The sequence below is a fragment of the Natator depressus genome, chromosome 1 (assembly GCF_965152275.1).
Source record: "Natator depressus isolate rNatDep1 chromosome 1, rNatDep2.hap1, whole genome shotgun sequence".
Classification (NCBI taxonomy): domain Eukaryota; kingdom Metazoa; phylum Chordata; order Testudines; family Cheloniidae; genus Natator; species Natator depressus.
In genome coordinates this window covers 322,994,260-323,016,455 of record NC_134234.1, presented here as the reverse complement: position 1 = coordinate 323,016,455, position 22,196 = coordinate 322,994,260, and the positions used below count along the sequence as shown (strand labels likewise).

Sequence of the window (22,196 nt, the reverse complement as noted above, 5' to 3'; positions counted from 1 at the left end):
ATTGAGATATTTAGACAACAAGAATAAGCAATAGCTCAAATGCTGCCAATCTAAGCATAGTTCATTATCTGATATTGCACAGAGACAGAACAGATCTTGTAAAATTGATGCATGTCATCACTATGCCCCAGATTGTGATACCTTTACTCATGATATATAGTATGCACTGACTTCAATGAGACTACCTATGGAGTAAAATATAAAGAGAGTAAAGCATGAGTCGAGAGAGCATGAATAAAGGTATCAGAATCTAGCCCTATGTGACTTGCAGTATAAGTCTGTGTATTCACATGATCCTATACATAATATGAATATCAAACTACATACAGTTATAAAGAGAACCGGGCTGAGAAAAGAAGAGAAGAAACTTAATCTTGCATTGACCTCAATGAGAGTTGAGTGTGCTCAGTCCCCTTTAGGATTGAGCTCTAACAGAGCACAGAGAGACCAAGGGTGAAATCCTGGTGCTATTAAAGTCCATGGGAGTTTTGCCATGGACTTCAATAGGGACAGGATGTCACTATAAGAGCCTGGGTTCTCCTCTCACTGATTTTACAATAGTGTAACTCCAGTGACTTCAATCAAGTTACTTCTGATTAATATGAGTTTAAGTAAGAGGTGGATCTGTCCTAACATTCAGAAATGACCTTGGCATTCCCATTCCCCAGACCTTGGCATTTAAGCATATCAGTGATGAAGATACTCCTCACATACCTGCCTGGCTGGGATTAAGGGATGATGGTTATTGTAAGAGATGGAGAAGATTAAGAGCTACAAAGAGATACAATATTGGTCCTAAATTGAAAGGATGACCTTTTGGTGAAGCTAGGCAGTGTAAATGAGAGACCATGCTCCCATGAATAGAGAGTGTAGGATTAATAGAATGATCAAAATTCAATAATTATGAGTTGAAACTCAATCTTAAACTGGAGATTATTTAATTCTATATTCCACTCCTGAAGTCTTTTAAACTGGCATAGTTCTCTACTTCTAAATAAATACATTACAATATTTTAAATCATGTCATTAATCTAAGTGTGGATGCTACTAACTTGAATTCATTGTGTTTTTCGTTCTCCTACACATACATGTCTGGTGAACTCCACCCCAGTTCAGTAGTGTTTAAAAGTTACTATAGGACAGCTGTTAGGTGGCCTGTGAGAGATTGGTTTGGTGGTTTCTGTCAAGTTCTCAGGGCAGAAGTATAAACATTACAAAAAATCCACTGACATAGCTGGCACTAATTAGCAGCAATTTGCTATCAGTCTCAGCAGAGGTCAAGGACTGAATGGCTATAGAGGCTGAATTGAGACAGACATACTGGCAACAGCATGGAGAAGTTTGCATTACTGCTGTCTGTGGTGTTCCTGTTCTGTTGGTAAACAGTCTCCTGGGTACTCATTCTGGCACCTTTCAAACGTATTAAATTTGCACTAATTTTTAAACTAGATTAGCAGTTAAAGGTGGTGGCATGTGTTGTTTAAAAGTTAATTTTGTCCAGATGTCTGTTAAGGAACAGCTACATCCTACCAAGCAGAACAATGATGAAGAGCAACGAGATCAGCCTGTAGTTGCCCTTGTACATTGACATATGATGCTGGTACTTTGCCTGAAGCCCACACTTTTAAGAACAGTTGATGCAGCCAGTTGTTCACTGGTTCCAAGACACCTTTGAGTAGCTGAGGTGGAATACTATCAGGTTCAGCAGCATGTCCATTTCATAACTTTTAGACGGCCTTGCATATTCCTCAAGTGACAGAGGATCAGTGCTTGTCCCTGGGTCTCCAGCCATGCGGTTCGTGTAGCTCTGGACAGTTGTCAGCGGGTGTGTAGTTCAGTGAGCTTTCATAATGTGTTTCCTATCAGTCCAGGACCTCATCTATCAATGAGCAAAGAGAGCTGTCTGGTTTTGTTAGGGGATGTTAGAAGGCTGTTTATGGCTACCAGGCAGGTATGTGATGGCTCAGGCAGGATGCAGATTGTTGTACTTTAAGCTTTGTCATCCAGGTAGTTGATGTAGATCTCATGATCACGTTTTGCCATGGCCTGGAATATGGCTTTCAGCTGTTTATGTTCTTGGACAACTCCCTGTTTGTGTGCTTCTGCCTTTTTCGCTAATATAGCAAGCACTCTTCAGAAGGCCAAGGTTTCTTGAGAGACCACCTGAAGCTGATTATTTCAACAGTGGCGTGGTGTGTAATCTTCACACCGGTATTGGTGTGAGAGTGTGTGTTCAATCACAGCTTTCGCCACCTTTCTGAACAGCCTCACATGTGCAGCAGAGTTGCATTCTTGCCCTAGCACTATTCTGCTGAGCTATCGACTGGATATTAGGATTTGCTGCTTCACACCTTGGAATCAAGGTTGGTCAAGAAGTGTTCACCAACCAAGACTACGCCAATGATACTACCTTGCTTGCAGAGAAGTCAGAGAATTTCAGCCACATCCTCCAAGGTCTTTAAGACATTGCCCGCACTATGGAATTGAATATCTCATGGCAGACGATCAAGCTCCAGAACCTCAGAGTTGGGCTACCAGAACCCAAGCACAGCTCAAGTGGTTGCAGCAAACTGGACTTTCTTTGAGAAATAGATCTTACCACCCCTCACATGAAGTCCATGTCTCATTTATGGATGCAAAAATGTCTTCATGCTGAGACAAAGTTCAGGCTCTATCAAACCTATATACTTTCTCTATCACTATACTGGTCAAAAACCAGGACCCTTTTACAAGCAGACTTGGAGTGGTTAGAGACATTCCATACGTGCAGTCAACACCAAATCCTGAGCATACAGCAGTTTGACTTTGAGAGAAATGTAATAATCTTGCAGAGATCTGGCCTTCCTTCAGTTGCTCATTATATTCGAAAAGCAGCATTGTAAGCTCTTCAGACATGCCACAAGGATGGACAAAAATGCCCCAATTCACCATGCTGTAAAGCTCTCCATCAATAGATAAAGGGGTGCATGCACTGTTCCTATCTGTTGCTGCCCACCGGGCTGCTCCAGAGATTCATGGATTCACAGGGTTGAGCCAGATCCGGGAACTTTACTACACGATGTAGGTCATTGTGGTCACTCTGGCTGGTGCAGTGGTGCTCAGTAGACAATGGATGTTTGATGATGATTCAGAAACATAAATTGCTTACATTTTCCTAGGACAGGTGCCTTCCCTAGTGTATACATTAACTGTTTATACAAACAATTAAAGGTAGGGTTTCCAGTAGTGATCATTGATGGCCTAACTGTGCTCCCATTAAAGTTAATGGGAAAACTCCCATTGGTTTCAGTGGAAACAGTTTTATGCCAGCACTGAGGGCTTTTGAAAACCCACCCTAAATTTGTTTAAATGTAAATCTGCGGTTATAGTAACTTTTAGCTTTTCATAGACCTGTCCTCCAGCTCTCCTTGAAAGTGAAAATTATACAAAATACTGATTCAGGAATATAGGAATTCAATGCAAAATGCTAGCAAAAACATGTTTTGGAAAGTCACCACTCCTATAAATGACCTGAAAATCCCAGACTTGGGTAGGACCAACAATTATTTCATGAGAAATCCTTTAAAAGAAGAGAAACAAACATCTGAGAAGGAAAGGAAATAAAATAGGGGTAGAAAGAAGAAAAAACATCTTCTTATCCTGCTCTGGATTTCTTTGTATAATGACCTCCTCCTCCCAGCTAACTCAAAGTATAGACATGAGCATGGACTAGAGCTGGATTAACAGTTTCTATACTGTTAATTCATCCTCTATAGCTGGGAGGAGGAACCATTATACAAAGGGAACCTTCAAAACTATGATAATACAAATAATAAATATTATGAAGAAGTTGCGATGACGTAACAGTAAATTTTCTTCGAGTCACTATGCACAGCTGCTGTGCAATGCTATGTGCTGTAGGAAACATCTCTGGTTGAATCATGAAAATAAAGAGGCATGTATATATTCTGAATAGGCCACCATCATTAATCTTAACTACTTTCTGATTCCAATTTACCATTTGAGGTTTTAAAAAATAGGATAGGGACATATATCTTCACTGTCATTGCAGTTTGTGATATATTAAAATCCAATCTATGCTCACTGTGCCCTAAGAATAGAAAGAATGCCGCACTGTTAGTAAAGGATAGTATTAATGACTAAAATTTAAAAAGCAGCCTATCAGTAGTCATTGCATTCCCCACCTGCACTTATGTTCCCCAACAACCAACCCACCCACTGTTTTAAATATAAGAACAACTTAAGATTTCAGTCACAGTATGTGGAACTTTGATACGCGCAGCTTGTCAGTGGTGATGGAAAGGAAAAAAATCCTCATCTAAAACACAGACAGTACAATTAATTTTGACTAGCATAACAGATGCCACTATTTTGAGTGACAAGAGACATGCGTGTAGAAAGCCTTAGAAACCTCAAACTGTTTGAATTGTTCACCTATTAATTATGGCACAGTCTGGCTTTAATATTTTTTATGAATGAGTCAGGCCTGAAATATGTCTATTTCCAACCCTACTGTAGGTGTGTTTCCCTTTAGAGACCTAATTTACCAGAACTTTAGGCTGGATGAATGGAAATTGCTTTTTCTAATTTTTTTTAAGGTGACATACAAAAATTATATTACATTGCTAGAATACGAGGATATGTTATGCTTTGCAACTTTGACAGCACTTAATATGACACAATATAACCTAATAATGATTCAGGCTTTTCAAACAAAATTACTGGAGAGAATCAGTTGGAGAATTAATATCCTTTTTTTTTTTTTTTTTTTTTACATGTAGTAAGCAAGCTGCATTACCCAAAAGAAAAAAATATAAAGTTGTTGGCTAAGATTTTCTGATATTTCAGTATGATAGGTTTATTCTGTTTTATGTCAAGACTTGGAATCTGGACAATATCAAAACAGAGCTGTCAGTTACTAAATACCTAGGATTATGAATGGACACAAAGTCAGTGGAAATCTGGAAGTGATATAAACAGTCACTGGATAACTAATTATCAGTTGATCATTTACATCCACAATATGATCGATGGCTACAAGAACTCAGTTCCTACTCAAATGCCAGGCTTTCAAAACCCTGGATGAACCTACAAATTCAACCCCACCCCATTTTTGTTTCACTGGAAAATATTAGCTGGAGAAAGATGACAGGATATTGGTTTTTGGGTAGACAAAAAAACAGAACAACAAAACGCAAGAAATGTTTAGGTCTGGAAGATGGGAACGGTGTGGTGATGAACACTAAAAAGATGGTAGAGGTAAGGAAAAGGTATTTCCAAAGGCTGTTAAATAAGAAGAGAGAGTTGTGAGTGCAACCATCACCAACAATTACGGAGAAGCCTCAAATGGTATTGATCTCTGTATAGGAGGTAGAAAAAGCACTTAATAAGATGAAGAATGGTGAAGCAGTTGATGAAGATGAGATAACTGGGCAGTTAGAAATACTGAAATAAAGTGTCTTCACAGAGGAGTACACATTTCCTGGCATCCTCACGATACCAGATGATTGGAGAACAGGACTGATTGTCCCTCTTTGAAAGGTTAAGGGTTGTGCAAAGAATCATAGCACCTATGAAGGCATCATCCAGCTAAATCAGCCTCTTAAAGTTCTTGAGAGAGTTTTGGAGGTAAGGGTTAAGGTGCAAGGTGGAGGAAAATATATGAAAGGACACATGGCTTTAAGAAGGGAAGGGTACTATACATGCAATATTTGCAGTGAGATAGAAGTTTGAAAGAATGATAAATGGAGAGCATAACACCCAATCACCCAGGGGTGAACACTTTGCACAAAGTGATCACTCTATATCTGACCTATCAGTCCCCATCCTGAAAGGAAACCTGCACACTTTCAAAAGATGAGCCTGGAAGCTTAAATTCATTACTTTGCTAGACACTAAAAATCATGGCCTAAACAGAGACACTGGATTTATGGCTTATTACAACAATCTATAACCCACTAACCCCCTCTTTTTGTGCTTTGACTGCAGTTATTAACAGGCCATTCTACCTTGAACGGTCCCCTTACAATATGTGCTAACTATTTATGCTAAACAATCTGTTCCACCTTGCATTTTGCTGTGATGTTGGGAATATCTCTCCAGGATCTGAAGAAGAGCTCTGTGTGGTGCAAAAGCTTGTCTCTCACCAACAGAAGTTGGTCCAATAAAAAATATTACCTCACCCACCTTGTCTCGCTAATATCCATGGGCCGACATGGCTACAACTACACCGCACATAACTGCTCTTGAGAAAGCAGGACTTGGTTCTACATGAGCTGGTGTCTGGAGTACTGAAATGGATCGGAGGGAGACTGCAAGAAATGGAGACGATGGAGGAGCCGTATTGAGGGTCAAGACCGAAGATGGTAACAATACATGGAATTTTGGAGAGTTTTGAGGTGACTGAGATTGAGACAAGGCAGTGCGCTGAGTCCACTTCTCTTCATCCTATCTATGGAGTTAATTAGTAAGATAACTGAGCCTGTGGAGACAGAGAAAACTGATGTATGTTGATGATCTGCTTGTGATGGAATGCATCCTTCTATCTGCACTATACATACTATCGTACTCATCTTTGTAGAATGTATGCCTTGTGAGGTATCATTTGAAAACTCATAACTTGCTGGTCAATCTTATCATGGTGAAATATACATAGCAACATTGCATGTGAAGTTATAAACTTCCCCCACATGATGTTAAAAATGTATGTTCAAAACTCATGTAGCACCAAACTGGTCAAACAGGCCTGTCCTTAACAAAGGAGTATGTGTTTGCATTAATTTGTATTTAAGCAGTAAACAGAGTCATCAAGCAGAAAGGGGAAGGGAGGAAACAGGAAACCTGCATCGGAGCAGACAGTGGTGAAAAAATCCAGCAGGGAACGTTCTTCCACACAGATTTTGCATCTGCTGGTCTTCCAGCTCAGCAGCCCAACGTGCCCCACTGTGGCTGTCTTAACCTGGATCTGTGGGCAAGCTATTGTGATGAACGTCAACTCCTGGGAGAATTCTGCACCTGCACAGAAATTTTTTTTCTCCACAGAAAATACATTGGTTTCAGAGTAACAGCCGTGTTAGTCTGTATTTGCAAAAAGAAAAGGAGTACTTGTGGCAACTTAGAGACTAACCAATTTATTTGAGCATAAGCTTTCGTGAGCTACAGCTCACTTCATCGGATGCATACTGTGGAAAGTATAGAAGATCTTTTTATACACACAAAGCATGAAAAAATGGGTGTTTCCCACTACAAAAGGTTTTCTCTCCCCCCACCCCACTCTCCTGCTGGTAATAGCTTATCTAAAGTGATAACTCTCCTTACAATGTGTATGATAATCAAGTTGGGCCGTTTCCAGCACAAATCCAGGTTTTCTTCCCCCCCCCCCCCCACACAAACCCACTGTCCTGTTGGTAATAGCTTATCTAAAGTGATCACTCTCCTTAGAATGTGTATGATAATCAAGGTGGGCCATTTCCAGAACAAATCCAGGTTTTCTCCCCCCCCCCCCAGCCACAAACCCACTCTTCTGTTGGTAATAGTTTATCTAAAGTGATCACTCTCCTTACAATGTGTATGATAATCAAGGTGGGCCATTTCCAGCACAAATCCAGGGTTTAACAAGAACGTCTGGGGTTGGGGGGGGGTAAGGAAAAAACAAAGGGAAATAGGTTACCTTGCCAACTGTGCCCACATATCTATTCAGGGGACACCATCACAGGGCCTAATAACATCAGCCACACTATCGGAGGCTCGTTCACCTGCACATCCACCAATGTGATATATGCCATCATGTGCCAGCAATGCCCCTCTGCCATGTACATTGGTCAAACTGGACAGTCTCTACGTAAAAGAATAAATGGACACAAATCAGATGTCAAGAATTATAACATTCATAAACCAGTCGGAGGACACTTCAATCTCTCTGGTCACACGATTACAGACATGAAAGTTGTGATATTACAACAAAAAAACTTCAAAACCAGACTCCAGCGAGAGACTGTTGAATTGGAATTCATTTGCAAATTGGATACAATTAACTTAGGCTTGAATAGAGACTGGGAGTGGCTAAGTCATTATGCAAGGTAACCTATTTCCCCTTATTTTTTCCTTACCCCCCCCCCCAGACGTTCTTGTTAAACCCTGGATTTGTGCTGGAAATGGCCCACCTTGATTATCATACACATTGTAAGGAGAGTGATTACTTTAGATAAGCTATTACCAACAGGAGAGTGGGTTTGTGTGTGGGGGGAGGGGGGAAGAAAACCTGGATTTGTGCTGGAAATGGCCCAACTTGATTATCATACACATTGTAAGGAGAGTGATCACTTTAGATAAGCTATTACCAACAGGAAAGTGGGTTTGTGTGGGGGGAGGGGGGAAGAAAACCTGGATTTGTGCTGGAAATGGCCCAACCTGATTATCATACACATTGTAAGGAGAGTGATCACTTTAGATAAGCTATTACCAGCAGGAGAGTGGGGTGGGGGGAGAGAAAACCTTTTGTAGTGGGAAACACCCATTTTTTCATGCTTTGTGTGTATAAAAAGATCTTCTATACTTTCCACAGTATGCATCCGATGAAGTGAGCTGTAGCTCACGAAAGCTTATGCTCAAATAAATTGGTTAGTCTCTAAGGTGCCACAAGTACTCCTTTTCTTTTTGAGAAAATACATTCTGCCCCAGAAATGCTGCAGTTCCACCTTTTGCCCACCAGAGGCTGCTGTGGTGCCAGAACAGCTGGCAGCATTCATGCTGCAGGCTGTTCTGATGCTATAGCCGCTTCTGGTGGGCAAAAGGCAGAACTGCAGCACTTCTTGGGCAGAATGTATTTTCTGTGGGGAAAAAATGAATTCTGCCTGTGCGCAGTGACACAGAATTCTCCCAGGAGTAATATACTGAGAAGAATGGCAGGCAAGTAGAGGGTAGACAGAGTGTGCATGGAAAAAATTAGAGAAAGATGGACTTGGGACTCTCAGTGATAGATAGGCTGGAGAGTGCACATTTGAGGTGGGCTGCATATGTGATATGAATTGGAAAAGAATGACAAGCAAAGAAAGCTTGGGGAGAAGATAACAGCAAGAAAAGATGTGGAAGACTGAGGATATGATGGAAAGACTCTGTCAAGAGAAGTTAGAAGAAAAAAGGACTGGAACCCCAAGACCTACAAAGCCGCTATGGACTGGAAGGAATGGTGAAGATTAATGGGTACCTCCAAACCTGTGTAAATGGGAAAAGGCATCAAGAAGTGAAGTGAGAAAATGTTTACCTTAATTCTTTCAGGCCTCAAAGTATAAGGGCCTGATTCTGCCAGGTGCTGGTCAACTCCAAGATGCTGAGTGCTCTTAATTCCTGTTGAATTCAACACTTTTCAGGACTGAGCCCATAATCCTTATAGTTGCAAGTTTATAGTGCAGACAGTTTGGACAGTTTAATTATTTGCAAACAACAGTCACATTGACTAAACATACTGTTAGTCTGATTAAAAAGAAAGAAAATGGCAGCATAGTATATTTGTGTACAAAAATGTTCATGGTAGATTTATGTGATTATACTTCAAAATGTTTATACTGAACTAGTATTTATTATATTTATTTAGCCATTCAACGATAAAAGAACCTTATTGTTTTTGATAACTGTTCCACAAACTTACATGAAATTCACACAGCCTGTTCCTGCAGGTGGAGCAATCCAAACGAAACTGAGATTTGTCGTTGGTAGATGACTCACATGAGATGCAACCACACTGCACATAAACTGATTTCCAAACTGACGATCAGACATAATTCCTAAGAGAAAGACAGAAAGGTATGATAAAAAGCAGTATATTTCAATGACTCATTGCAATGTTTTAATAGTGTTATGTAATGTATCTACATCTACAACTTTTTGCTTTTGTGAATCGATGTTGCTCCATTATCTTCACAGATTTGAACAAATTAAGGATCTGGCCCATAATCTTTAAAAGAATGCAAAAAACTCTACCAACAAATTTAACACTGTTTATAAGAGTTCTATCACTTTAAAGTCATTTGCATTTTGTTGCAACAACTTTTTAGGTATTTTTGAATGTGGGTGTCTTACATAAACAACTCTTTGGAATTCACTGTAGTTCATCATTAGATAAAAGAATTGTATCACTAAAACAAAGCAACAACACTAGCGGGCAGCAACCTTTTTTCGACTCAGATCCCTTTTGTTGTTGCTTACAAATTAGTGCACAGTTCCATTATTTTTAACACCTTTGAGCTTGCTCTCTGAAGTAACTGGAATTGTTCCCTGAAACTAAAAGCATTCTTACTCAACTGAATTACTACATCTTTAATCTTTTATACATGGTACATTAAACAATAAATGTTTAAGCTGTCCTTTATAATGTAGTTATCAAAAGCAAATACCTTGTTTCTCATTACTTGCTTCAAATATTGACCCTTCAACTCAGAAAACAGTCACATTGACTAAGCATATTGTGAGTCTGATTAAAAAGGAAAGCAAATGGCAGCAGTACATTCATGTATAAAAATGTTCATGTTAGATGTTATGTGATTATACTTCAAAACGTTCATACTGAGCTAGTATTTATTCTCAGTTCTATTTATTTCAATTCTGATAAGAATAGATGCCACTGGCTCTAGACTTCTTTGACAAATGTTTTGAAGTACAATTCTTATGAAATGCAACTCTAGCAATTATGCTTAACCTCTTACTCGCCTAACCAACAATGACCAAGCATAGAAAATAAACAAAAATCCCCCTTGCCATTCTCCTGAGAATTCTAGATCTTCCTCAAAAGCGAAGAGATGACCTTTGCAACATACCCTACTGATTCCAGCTATGTGGGACCAGAGATGGAGTGATTTTTAAAATGGGAGACCTTCGTGAAGAATACTCAGCAGCATCCTCTCTATTAAACCAAGTATCAGAGGGGTAGCTGTGTTAGTCTATATCCACAGAAACAACAAGGAGGCCGGTGGCTCCTTAAAGACTAACAGATTTATTTGGGCATAAGCTTTCGTGGTTAAAAAACCCACTTCTTCTGATCCATGCATCGGAAGAAGTGGATTTTTTACCCATGAAAGCTTATGCCCAAATAAATCTGTTAGTCTTTCAGGAGCCACCGGACTCCTCGTTGTTTTTATTAAACCAAGGGAGCTTCAACTTGACTATCCTCAGAGATTGCAACTGCTGTTCGGAGAGAAAAGTGGTCTCTCAAGTAAATCATTTAGGGCTTTGTAGATCAAAACCAACACCTTAAAATCCACTCAGGAGGCAACAGGCAGCTAGTGCTTATCATGGACAATGACTCAGGGCGAGATACACAGCTTAATAAGTGGGCTGACAAATTCTGCACCAGCTTCAAATTCCAGATAAATTCAAGGAATAAACCTGTGAACAGTAATCTAGAGGTGACACTAAGGCATGGATGATCATAGTTAAGTGTGTATCTGTAACAAATAACCACAACCTTCTACCCAGAAACAGATGGTGGTAGGCGGAGGAGGTGGGGGGAGAGAGAGGGAAATACCTTTTAGGCCATTATTGCAACATCTAAAAGCAGCAGGGAATTGACCAGGCTCCCAGGTTGTGAATTTGAGTATTAAATACTCGACACACACACCCTCAATCACAGAGGCACAGATTATCCTTGAAATATCATAGATTTGCAGATATTAAGACCAGAAGGCATCATTATAATCATCCAGTCTACCCATAAGTGGCACAGAATTTCACCCAGTAAATCCTAATCAGCCCTATAACTTCTGGTTGAACTAGAGCATATTTTTTAGAAAGAGAAATCCAATATTGACTGCAAATGATGGAAAATCCACATACATAAATTGTTCTATTGGTTAATTATGCTCACTGTTGAAAATGTGTGCCTTATTTCCAACCTGAACATCTATAGCTTCAGCCTCCAGCCACTGGATTTTGTTGTGCCTTTGTCTGCTAGGTTAAAGAGCCCTCTAACCAGAGCTGGATGACATTTTTGAACCAAAACTTTTTTGGCAAAAAATGAAGATTTAATGACATCAGAACATTTTACAAAATCATGTCAGTGTCACTGAATTATTTCAGTTTAAAAAAACCCCTACAAACTGCCCTTCAAATAAAATTTTAACAAAACCAAAAATGTTTCATTTAGACAGTTTCAAAACAAAACATTTTTGTCTATTTGAAAAGGCTTTTTATTTTGAAATTTTGTTTACATTTTATTTTTTTTAATCTAAAAAAATATAAACATTTAAATTTAAATGAAAGTTTTCATTTTGGAATGAAGAAAATATTTAAAATTGTTTTTTACTTTTCAATTCACTGAAAATTTTGAAAAATCTGGTTTTGGGTTGACTCGAAAAGATTTTTATTTTTATTTTTTAGAACGGCCAGCAGACCAAAAAATCTGTTGTTCAACCAGCTCTACCCTCAACTATCAGAAATCTTCTCCCCATGTAGGTACTCTATATACCATCAGGTCACCTGTTACAGAAACTAAATAAATGAGCTTCTTTAGTCTTTCACTGAACAAAAGATTTTCCAGACCTCAAATTATTATTGTAGCTCTTTTCTAAGCTCTTTCCAATTTGTCAACATCCTTTTAGAGTGTTGACACCAGAACTGGACATGGTATTCCAATATGGATCTTACTAATGCTGTATACAGTGATAATAGCACCTCCCTATCTCCATCCCTGCTCATACACACAAGGACCATACTAGTTTTTAGCCACCACATGGCACTGGCAGCTCACATCCAGTTGGTTTACCCACAGTGACCCCTAAGTCTCTTTCAGAGTTATTGCTTTCCAAAATATAGTCTCCCATCCTGTAAGTGTGACAAACCGGTAATTTCTTTGTTCCTAGAAGTAAGATCTTGCATTTGGCTATATTAAAGTGCATCTTGTTCAAGTGAGCTCAGCTTACCAAATGACCAAGATTGTACTGTAGGACTGACCTGTCTTTATCATTATTTATCACTCCACCAATTGTTGTGTTATCTGCAAATTTTACCGGCAACATTTTTCTTCCAGATCATTGCCAAATACATTTAACAGATCTCTGAGATCCCACTAGAAAAATCTCCATAGGATGATTTCCCATTTACAATTATTTTTGAGATCTAACTTGGCTTTAATTCACTTCCAGTCATCTTCATTAAATGAAATGGGGCTTGCTGCAGAATTCTAGCTCTTTTGTGCATGCACACACACACACACAACATGCACACTGTGACCCCTGAGCAATTTTCTCAGTTTTTTTTAAAAGTGCTAATTACACTTTTTGATAGAAAGGCTTTATGGTTTTATCCATTTTTGGAGGAGTCTTGTGCTTTTCCCCCCTCACTTAACCTCCCCCCATCCTTTCCTGTCTACATTAAATCTCTCTCACCATACTGACCTTGATAAAAGCATCTTTTAAAACAAAGGTTTCTTTGAAATCTTTATCTTTGTTATCTTTGGACTTCTTTCCCAGTAATTTAAAGTTGGAGAGGTGCCAGTTACATCATCTCAGTTTCCTAGCCCTCCTTATCCTCCGAGGCTATGTCTACACTACAGGTACTACGGTGGTACACCTGCAGTGCTGCAGACCAATGGAAGGGCTTTTTCTGTCGCTGTAGTAAATCCACCCCTCAAGTGGTGGTAGCTAGGCTGATGGAAGAAGTCTTCTGTCAACCTCGCAATGTCTATACCGAGGCTTAGGATGGCTTAAGTACGTCACTCAGGGGTGTGAATTTTGGGGCATTGATCTCACGAATTGGGAAGAGCTGGCTGGCCATAGACTGCAATGGCCTCACATCATACATGAAGCCTCAGTCCATTTTAAAGGGAATTGCCTTGCTCTAAAGGCTGAGAAACGGCAGAGGAGGAAGGAATGCATACAGCATCCCAGCCAGCATTGTGCTTTCTCCAAGCAACCACCTGTCATATATGTAGAAAAACCTATAGAGCATGGATTGGGCTCCTCAACCATCTTAAATCTCATCAGTGACCTCTCCCCCTCTGGCAGACATCATCCTTCTATCAAGGGATAGCCAACGATGAATTTTTCACAACCCTGAGCGATGTAGCTAAGTCAACCAAAGTTTTAGATTTAGACCCTACCTTAGTGGACAGTCTTAGAGCCTAGATGTTAAGCTGTGAGAGACATTTTCCCTGACTACATAGCCACTTCAAAGAAAGTCTGGTTGGCAGTTTTGAACTTGTCTCTTGTTCTTTCTAACAATTACGCTACTGATGAGATATCCAGGCTGTTATAGCTTTCTGCATATGCTTGCTCTTATACATTTGTGGTTACATTTCATTAAAAGCACCTGGCCCTTGTGTGGAGTTTTTCCTTTCTTCTCCATATATGTATTTAATATGTGAATCTGAAATCAACCGCCAGGGTAATTCAATTTTTAATTAAAACAAGATCTGTGCCACAAAAGAAGTATTTTTTTCCATTGGCATTAGGCTTAACTCAATTCCAACTTCAGCCCCTGGACTCAGTTTGAATCTGTACTGGCAGAGTGCTACGGGTGCACTGAGAGGGCAACATCCCCTAGGGGTGGCTGTGTTGTGCACATACAACTACTTGCCTCCAGCCCGGGGTGGGAGTCCATGTCTCTGACCCATTCCCACACGCTTTGAGTCAACTCCTGTTCTCATGAAGTCCCTGTTAAAAATTCCCACTGACTTCAGTGGTGCAGGATTGGGTCCTTAGAGTTGGTGTTAGGGAGGTGGTAGCACACATGCACAGAGATCCTGCACAGTTGGAAGTGGAACAGCTCTCCACTGGCTGACTGGCAGTAAGCTATAGACCACTGGTTCTCAATATTTTGTATTGGTGACCCCTTTCACACAGCAAACCTATGAGTGTGACTCCCCTTAGAAATTAAAAACATTTTTTTATATTTAACACTATTATACACACTGGAGGCAAAGCTGGGTTTGGGCATGGAGGCTGACAGCTCCTGACCCCCCTATATAACAAACTTGCAACTCCCGAGGGGGGGTCACAAAACCCAGTTTGAGAACCCCCTGCTATAGACTTTAAATGGCTCAATCAAAAGAGTAATAGCACTCAGAGTAGAGACGGACAGAAACCCCACTCCCTTCGAAAGCCAAACAGAAAGTGGTAGAAGACGAAGATCTACCACTGCACATCCTTCAACGAGTTGGGGAGGAGCAGCAGTTTGGGGAACCTGCTCCTGTCCCTTCTTTTCTTCTGTAGCCACTTCCTGAGGGTTACTGACATCCCTGAGCTTTAGGCACTTGACGGTCAGAAAAAGCATATAATACACCAAGCACACACAACATCCTCAGAGTTTATTTTTATGCTTTTTAAAAGGAACCACTTTGCAGTGACTTGGAAAAATTCTTAAAAATGAAAAAGCAACTCATTCAATTTTTCCACAGAAAATTTTTATTTATTCTTTAGCGTTTCTCCTACTTTCTATAAATCTCCAATTCTATTTACTTACAGTATCTGTACTCCCTGGGATTAACTCCATTAGGGAGGTCGGCATCCTCAGAACATTAAAAAAAAACCCAGTATGTTGCAACTTTAGCAAAATATAAACCCCCTTCCTTAAATGTCTTACTGTAGCTTAACAACAAATCACTGTGGTGAAAATAATGAACATGGGGTTGAAAGGATTGGAAAAAATATTTTAAAAATTCATGAAAATAAAGGCACAGTGAATATTTCCCACTTGCCTCCAATGTTCTTGTGTTCCTCTGCTATGAAAAGCAACAGCATTTCACCTCCTGATGGGAAACCCTCTTCCCAAACAGAATGCTGGCTCAGTGAGTGAAAATAAACAAGCACAAATATAAAGGAGGCTTCCACTGCAAACAAAAAATTAGAAATAAAAATAACTAATTATACAACAGTTCTCAAAAAACAGTGAATGGCTGTGTCATAAATATAAAGGGAAGGGTAATCCCCTTTAAAATCCCTCCTGGCCAGAGGAAAAATCCTCTTACCTGTAAAGGGTTAAGAAGCTAAAGGTAACCTCGCTGGCACCTCACCAAAATGACCAATGAGGAGACAAGATACTTTCAAAAGCTGGGAGGAGGGAGAAAAACAAAGGGTCTGTGTCTGTCTGTATGATGCTTTGGCCGGGGACAGAACAGGAATGGAGTCTTAGAACTTAGTAAGTAATCTAGCTAGGTATGTGTTAGATTATGATTTCTTTAAATGGCTGAGAAAATAGCTGTGCTGAATAGAATGAATATTCCTGTCTGTGTGTCTTTTTTGTAACTTAAGGTTTTGCCTAGAGGGGTTCTCTATGTTTTGAATCTAATTACCCTGTAAGGTATCTACCATCCTGATTTTACAGAGGTGATTCCTTTACTTCTATTAAAAGTCTTCTTGTAAGAAAACTGAATGCTTTTTCATTGTTCTAAGATCCAAGGGTTTGGGTCTGTGGTCACCTATGCAAATTGGTGAGGATTTTTACCAAACCTTCCCCAGGAAGTGGGGTGCAAGGGTTGGGAGGATTTTGGGGGGAAAGACGTGTCCAAACTACGTTTCCCAGTAAACCCAGATAAAGTTTGGTGGTGGCAGTGGCAATCCAAGGGTAAAATAATTTTGTACCTTGGGGAAGTTTTAACCTAAGCTGGTAAAAGTAAGCTTAGGAGGTTTTCATGCAGGTCCCCACATCTGTACCCTAGAGTTCAGAGTGGGGAAGGAACCTTGACAGGCTGTATGCATCCCACAAACAACTTCTGACACAGAACAGTCCTTATTTTAAGGCTGTGGGGTTCCTGGTCCTAGGACAGTCAGTCTTAAGGGGCCATCTGGAACTGCAGACCTTTGTAAGCCAGTCCCAGGACTTCCAGGCTCCAGCATCATGAGAAGGAGAGTATGAATCCAGCAGGGAGTCCTGGGGCTGGCTTGGCCCCTGCCATGGAGAGGCACTAAGCCCCGGTTTCAGTCAGGTCTCCACAGACTGCCAGGCTCTGTACCACAGGACTGGGAGCTTAACAGCAGTGGCATAAAAAGGCCCCTAAGGGCCCTGGTACAATAGGTTGGGGTCCTCCCCCATCCAGCCTCCTTATCCTCCACTCCCCAGGGCTGGGGACCTGCATGCAATTTTCCCTGGCAACCTTCTTTGGGAGCCACTCAGCTCAACCACAGTGGCACCCAGACACCCCCTACCTGCCTGGTTCCCACACTCTGTACCCCCGACCTGGCCTCACTGCCCAGCCCCCAGAATCCATCACAAACCCCAGTGCACCTCCTTCCCACACCTTTCTGGACGAGCTCCTCACTGTTGAAGCAGCTGCTGCAGGGCAAGAGGTGGTGGTGGCCAGGACAGGGGCCAACAGCTATCTGGCCAGCAGAGCACACAGGGCCCAAAGCACCAGCAGTGGCCAGGAGCAGCCCCAAGCGATTGTTTTGCCAAAGTGAGTGTTTTGCCAAAACATTTAGCTCCAACGATTTGCCATTTTCCGATATAACTTGGTGAACATTTCCAACCTGCTCTATATAGCGTTCTAATAGCAACAGGAAAGGGAAGGCAGGAAGTGGGGGCATGGATCCTTATCTCTTGAGTGACTCACATGGAGAAGGATGCTGCACTCTATAAAGGAGAATAGCCCTTGGGTCCTGAGGAGTTTGGGGAGTACCTAAAGAACACTAATGAACCCACAGAGATTCACATGCACTCCTACCATAATTTACAAAGTCATAGGAAAGTCTTTGTATTAGTCATGAGTCATATGTGTCAACTACGTAACGTTGATCAATTGGAAATAAAGTTCTAAAAAGCAAATTTTTTAAAAAATATTTCTTTTGCACACCTAGATTCATGGCATACTCCCCAAACATTTTGAAGATTAAATCAAAATTCTAATTGCATTTTATATGCTACACCAGGTAGCAGAAAGCTTAGAACTTGGTTTTTATTTAAACCAAATATGTCAATGAATGAAAAGGTTAATATTAGATAAGAATGTAAAATGAAAGACCCTAGGTGTTCTTGTTACTTCTGAGCTGGGAACCTTGGGCATCAGGTATATGTGCTCCTTCTCAATGACATATTTCGGAGTGACAGCCAAAGGCACAAAAATGAAAAATTCTATAAAATATCAAAAAATGACGCTGTACATGTCTTGCTCTTCAAAATCTCTCCTAGCTCTTTTGGAAATTATTTATTGAAAGTCAGACACTGTAGATTTAAATGTACACACAAAGTGCATAGAAACAGTATTTATTGCAGAATGTGTCTTTTCATTGAATATGATCTCTGTTTATCTATGATGGAAGAAGTAATGTTTTATTTCCATTTTATTACTGCAATTGAAGAATATTTCAGCCCATTACCTTAGATCATTATCAATCATTTTTCATGATTCAGAAACCTTTGCTTTATAATTCTGTAAGGCAGTAGGAAGGAAATTAAAATCCTTCCTGCGTAATTTTTTGTTACATAAATATGCATTTTAAAAAAGAATGTAAGAATTCTGTGTTAATAAGGTTCTCACTAAAAGGGCTGATGTGTGTAAGGAAACTTTTAGTTGCCTTTTTAAAAAAAACTATTAAACTATTAAAACTATTAAACTATAAAAACTATTAAAAACTATTTTTTTTTAAAAACTACATCCAAATACACAGTAAGGGCCTCCTGCAATCCTTACTCATGTGAGTATTCTCATTAAAATAAATGGAACTACTCACTTAAGTGCTACTCAGAGTGAATAAGGGTTACAGGATCCGGACCTAAGTGAACTGAACACTCATACCTAAAATACATTGCTGCTGATTGATTTTTTTCTGGATGGTTACATGCTGCTTCACGGGAAACACACATATCTAGTTTGATAGAATGAAACAGACTTCTAAAGCACTTCTTGGCTCTTGCAATCAGCTAAGGGTCAGCATGATTTTATAAATTATTGATTATTATGAAAAAAGAATAGACTAGCAATTCTAGCAGATGCAGTCTTCTACCCATCAATATACAAGCTTTACAGTGAAGCCTTGGGATTATTTTACTGTTATTATTACTCCTCCATTATTAAACAATAAAGCCTTTCAGTGCTCGTGGTGATGTGAAAAATATTGCCCATAAGCTAACATGAATTTTGTGAAAGAGGTGAATAAATGGACAACAGTTTAACTGACTCTGTAAGTAAAACCTTTAACTATTCTGGTATCCAGAAACAAACCAGGGCCTAGACAGAGTCACTGAATCCACTGTAGGTGAACCATTACATCTGTGTGAATCAGGTTGCAGGACTTTTAATATCTACTTTATAATCTTTTATTGGATATAAAATTATAAACATTATCTTAATATACATAAAAACAATAATTTATTAGGAGTTCAACTCCCGATCCATTACATGTTTGGGATTCAGACACGAACTAGAGTGGGCCAGATTGTGAATACACTTACAAATGTAGTGCTTTATGACCATGCACACTGACTACAGTTGTAAGCAATTTGCTTGGAAAGGTTTGCAAGAATGAGCCCATAATATACAGATTTAACAAATTTATTCTGAAACATTGAAAATTCTGCTTAATCTCTTTTTTAATCTCCTGCTTTTAAAGGACTGTTAAAAACTTACTGAGAGGCCTATTGTTAGAATCTGCTTGGGGGTACATTTTTCATTTCACAGATTTATGAATAGAAGTCCCAATAAACTTAACAGAAGTTACACATTTAGAAATTCCAGTGCACAGGGAGGTGAATATACCCTCTACTCTGCATAATTCCCCAAAACACTGAATGAGATCCCTTGTGTAATTTGTGATGTCTGTGTGAGTTGAAGGACGGGATTGTGGGGATGCTGATACACAATGTACTGGCAGTTTAAGGGTGTTCACTGTCACTGAGGTGAGAGAATGATTTACAGCTGATGTGTAAGTGCTCCTTAGAGAACAATATGACATAAAATGCTCTAAGGCAAATGGATTTAACAACAGTAAACAGGAACCAGGAGTTAATATAAATAGAAAATGTTAATAAGCTACCTTACTACTGAAGTCATAAAAGAGAAAATTCACTTTTCAAAGACTTCCACAGGCCCCTTCACCACAGCTGCCAACTTTCACGTTGTAAATAAGCACCTCGACTATCACAATAAGCCAAAAATCAAGCTAATCCCATTTCAAAACAAGCCAAGCCCTAAGAACCCCAACACTTTATGTGACTACATCCCTCCGGCATGTAGTCTGGGACTGTGGTGGGCCCGCTGTGCACCCCTGACTCTCTCCCCACCTTGCCCCTTGTTGCCCCCCGCCCCTTATCCCTGCTTGCCAGGACCTGATAAAAAAAAGCAACAAGCTACAACAAGCAACAAGCTACAAGCCAAAAACTACCCAACAAGCAACTCACAAGCCAATTAAGCCAAAAACAAGCCCAATTTCTGCGTTTTTTTCATGGGTTTGGCATATCTGCCCTTCACCCACTTTCTATTTTTAAATGCATCCTTACTCTCTTTAGCATACCAGCTTTCTAATGCTGTCTTTTACTATATCTTTTGCTCATAAAAATCTGTTAGATGGACACCTTCATTCTGCACTGCTGGCTTCACAGGTCTTACTTAGCGGGGTATTCTCTTTTGGAAAAATGGCTGTTTTATATTATATCTCTGGTTTATATTAATTTCTCCATTTATATAATTATGGTAACTGGATCCTAAGCCCTTCATCAGTGTGAACAGCTTTTGTGCAATTTTCTCAAAACTTTGCATTAGCCTAAATCTTTTCATTTTGTAAGTTTTAAAGCTTCTCCTAGAAGCTCAAATATCAGACATACTATTTGGTAGTTTTTGTGTCCGTGACAAGTTTGACAAAGAACCTCTGTACTGTCAGAGGCACCAGAAGTAGCCCCATTGAAGATAATATACCCACTCACATGAGTAAAGATTACTAATGTTTGAGATCTACAGGTGAAACAAGCTGTATAAGAGATAGTTATTATTATAAATGTAAGTATTTGCTGGATCAGGACTACTAATAGCAGTAAATGAATTCTGGTTTTGTCTAACTTATCCTCTGAACCTTCAAATATGTTACAGATACATCAAGGTTAGTTCACCACTTCTATAAGATTATTCTCAGAGACAAAGGATTTAGCATGATATAGCATAAGGCATACTGAAAAGGAGGAGTTTACACAGTAGTTCACGTCAATTCAGTTGAAAGATGGACACTGGTATAGTTTAATAATGAAGATGATATTTTTCCTCTTGTGAAAAAAGGGAAAATACATAAAAGTTCCCAAACATCTATAAAATTGAAATTAAAACCCAAAAGAAAACCTGTTGAATCAGCACCACTCTTGGCAGCAAACGGCCAGATTCTCAGTGAGGGGAAATTGTTATGCTGTTTTACTCTAGCTGTGAATCTGGTCCCATGTATTTAAGACAAAAGGGGGAGAAGATGCGGGGAGGAGTGGAGTGAAAATATATATTGGTTGGTTCAATGGTCAATGGAGCAACTTCTATTCAAACTGACAGTTTTCAGGAGTTCTCTTGTAGTTCACATGAACTATTCTAGATGAGTACAGATCAGAACGCAGTGTGAAAGTGCCATAATTACTCTGCTTTAATAAGCCTAAAATATATTGTTGGTTTTTTTCCATCTGTAAATGAGAACCTATAAAATTCACAGTTTATGTAGTAATTTTCTGCCCTGATCAACAAATTTTCTAATGCTCAGGCAGTACAGTGGGAGCAGAAACCTCCCTCAAATCTGTAGGGGTATGTCTACACTGCAATTAAAAACCTGTGGCTGGCGCCAGCTGACGGGCTCGGGCTAAGGGGCTGTTAAATTGCGACACAGATGTTCAGGCTTAAGCTGGACCCTAGGCTCTAGGACACCCAGTCACGTGTGTCTAATTGCAGTGTAGACACATCCTCTCTGACTTCTACACCTGGGCAGAAGATGTGGGAGGGCCAAAGGAGGAGTGGCCAGAGTTCAGTGCATTCTGGTTACCCACAGCTGGAATGCTGACACTTTTATTAGCTTTGCACTGTATTACTTTTACTAATCAATAATGCATCAGATATTTGTTAGTATTTAAATTAGCAGTTTTCTGGAGGAAACAGTGTTTGAATACTGGTAATGCATACTGAGGTACTTATCAGATTGACCACAGACCATTGAAAATAGAACAGTAAACACTAAGGAGAAAACCCACAGAATAGGACACTTCCCGCCCCGTCACTTGAAAGTAATAACAAAAATCTTCACACCAAAGGAAGCAAA

The 22,196-nt window shown here is 39.7% G+C and overlaps 1 protein-coding gene across 2 annotated transcripts in view; it reads right to left on the bottom strand.

Moving 5' to 3' along the window:
• Nucleotides 1-22,196, bottom strand: part of RELN (reelin) — a 452,196-nt gene that overhangs the window by 316,092 nt on the left and 113,908 nt on the right. For both annotated transcript variants that reach the window (XM_074942520.1, XM_074942521.1), the window contains exon 3: nucleotides 9,647-9,782. In XM_074942520.1, coding sequence (XP_074798621.1) covers nucleotides 9,647-9,782 — 136 coding nt within the window. The remainder of the gene's footprint in view (nucleotides 1-9,646; nucleotides 9,783-22,196) is intronic.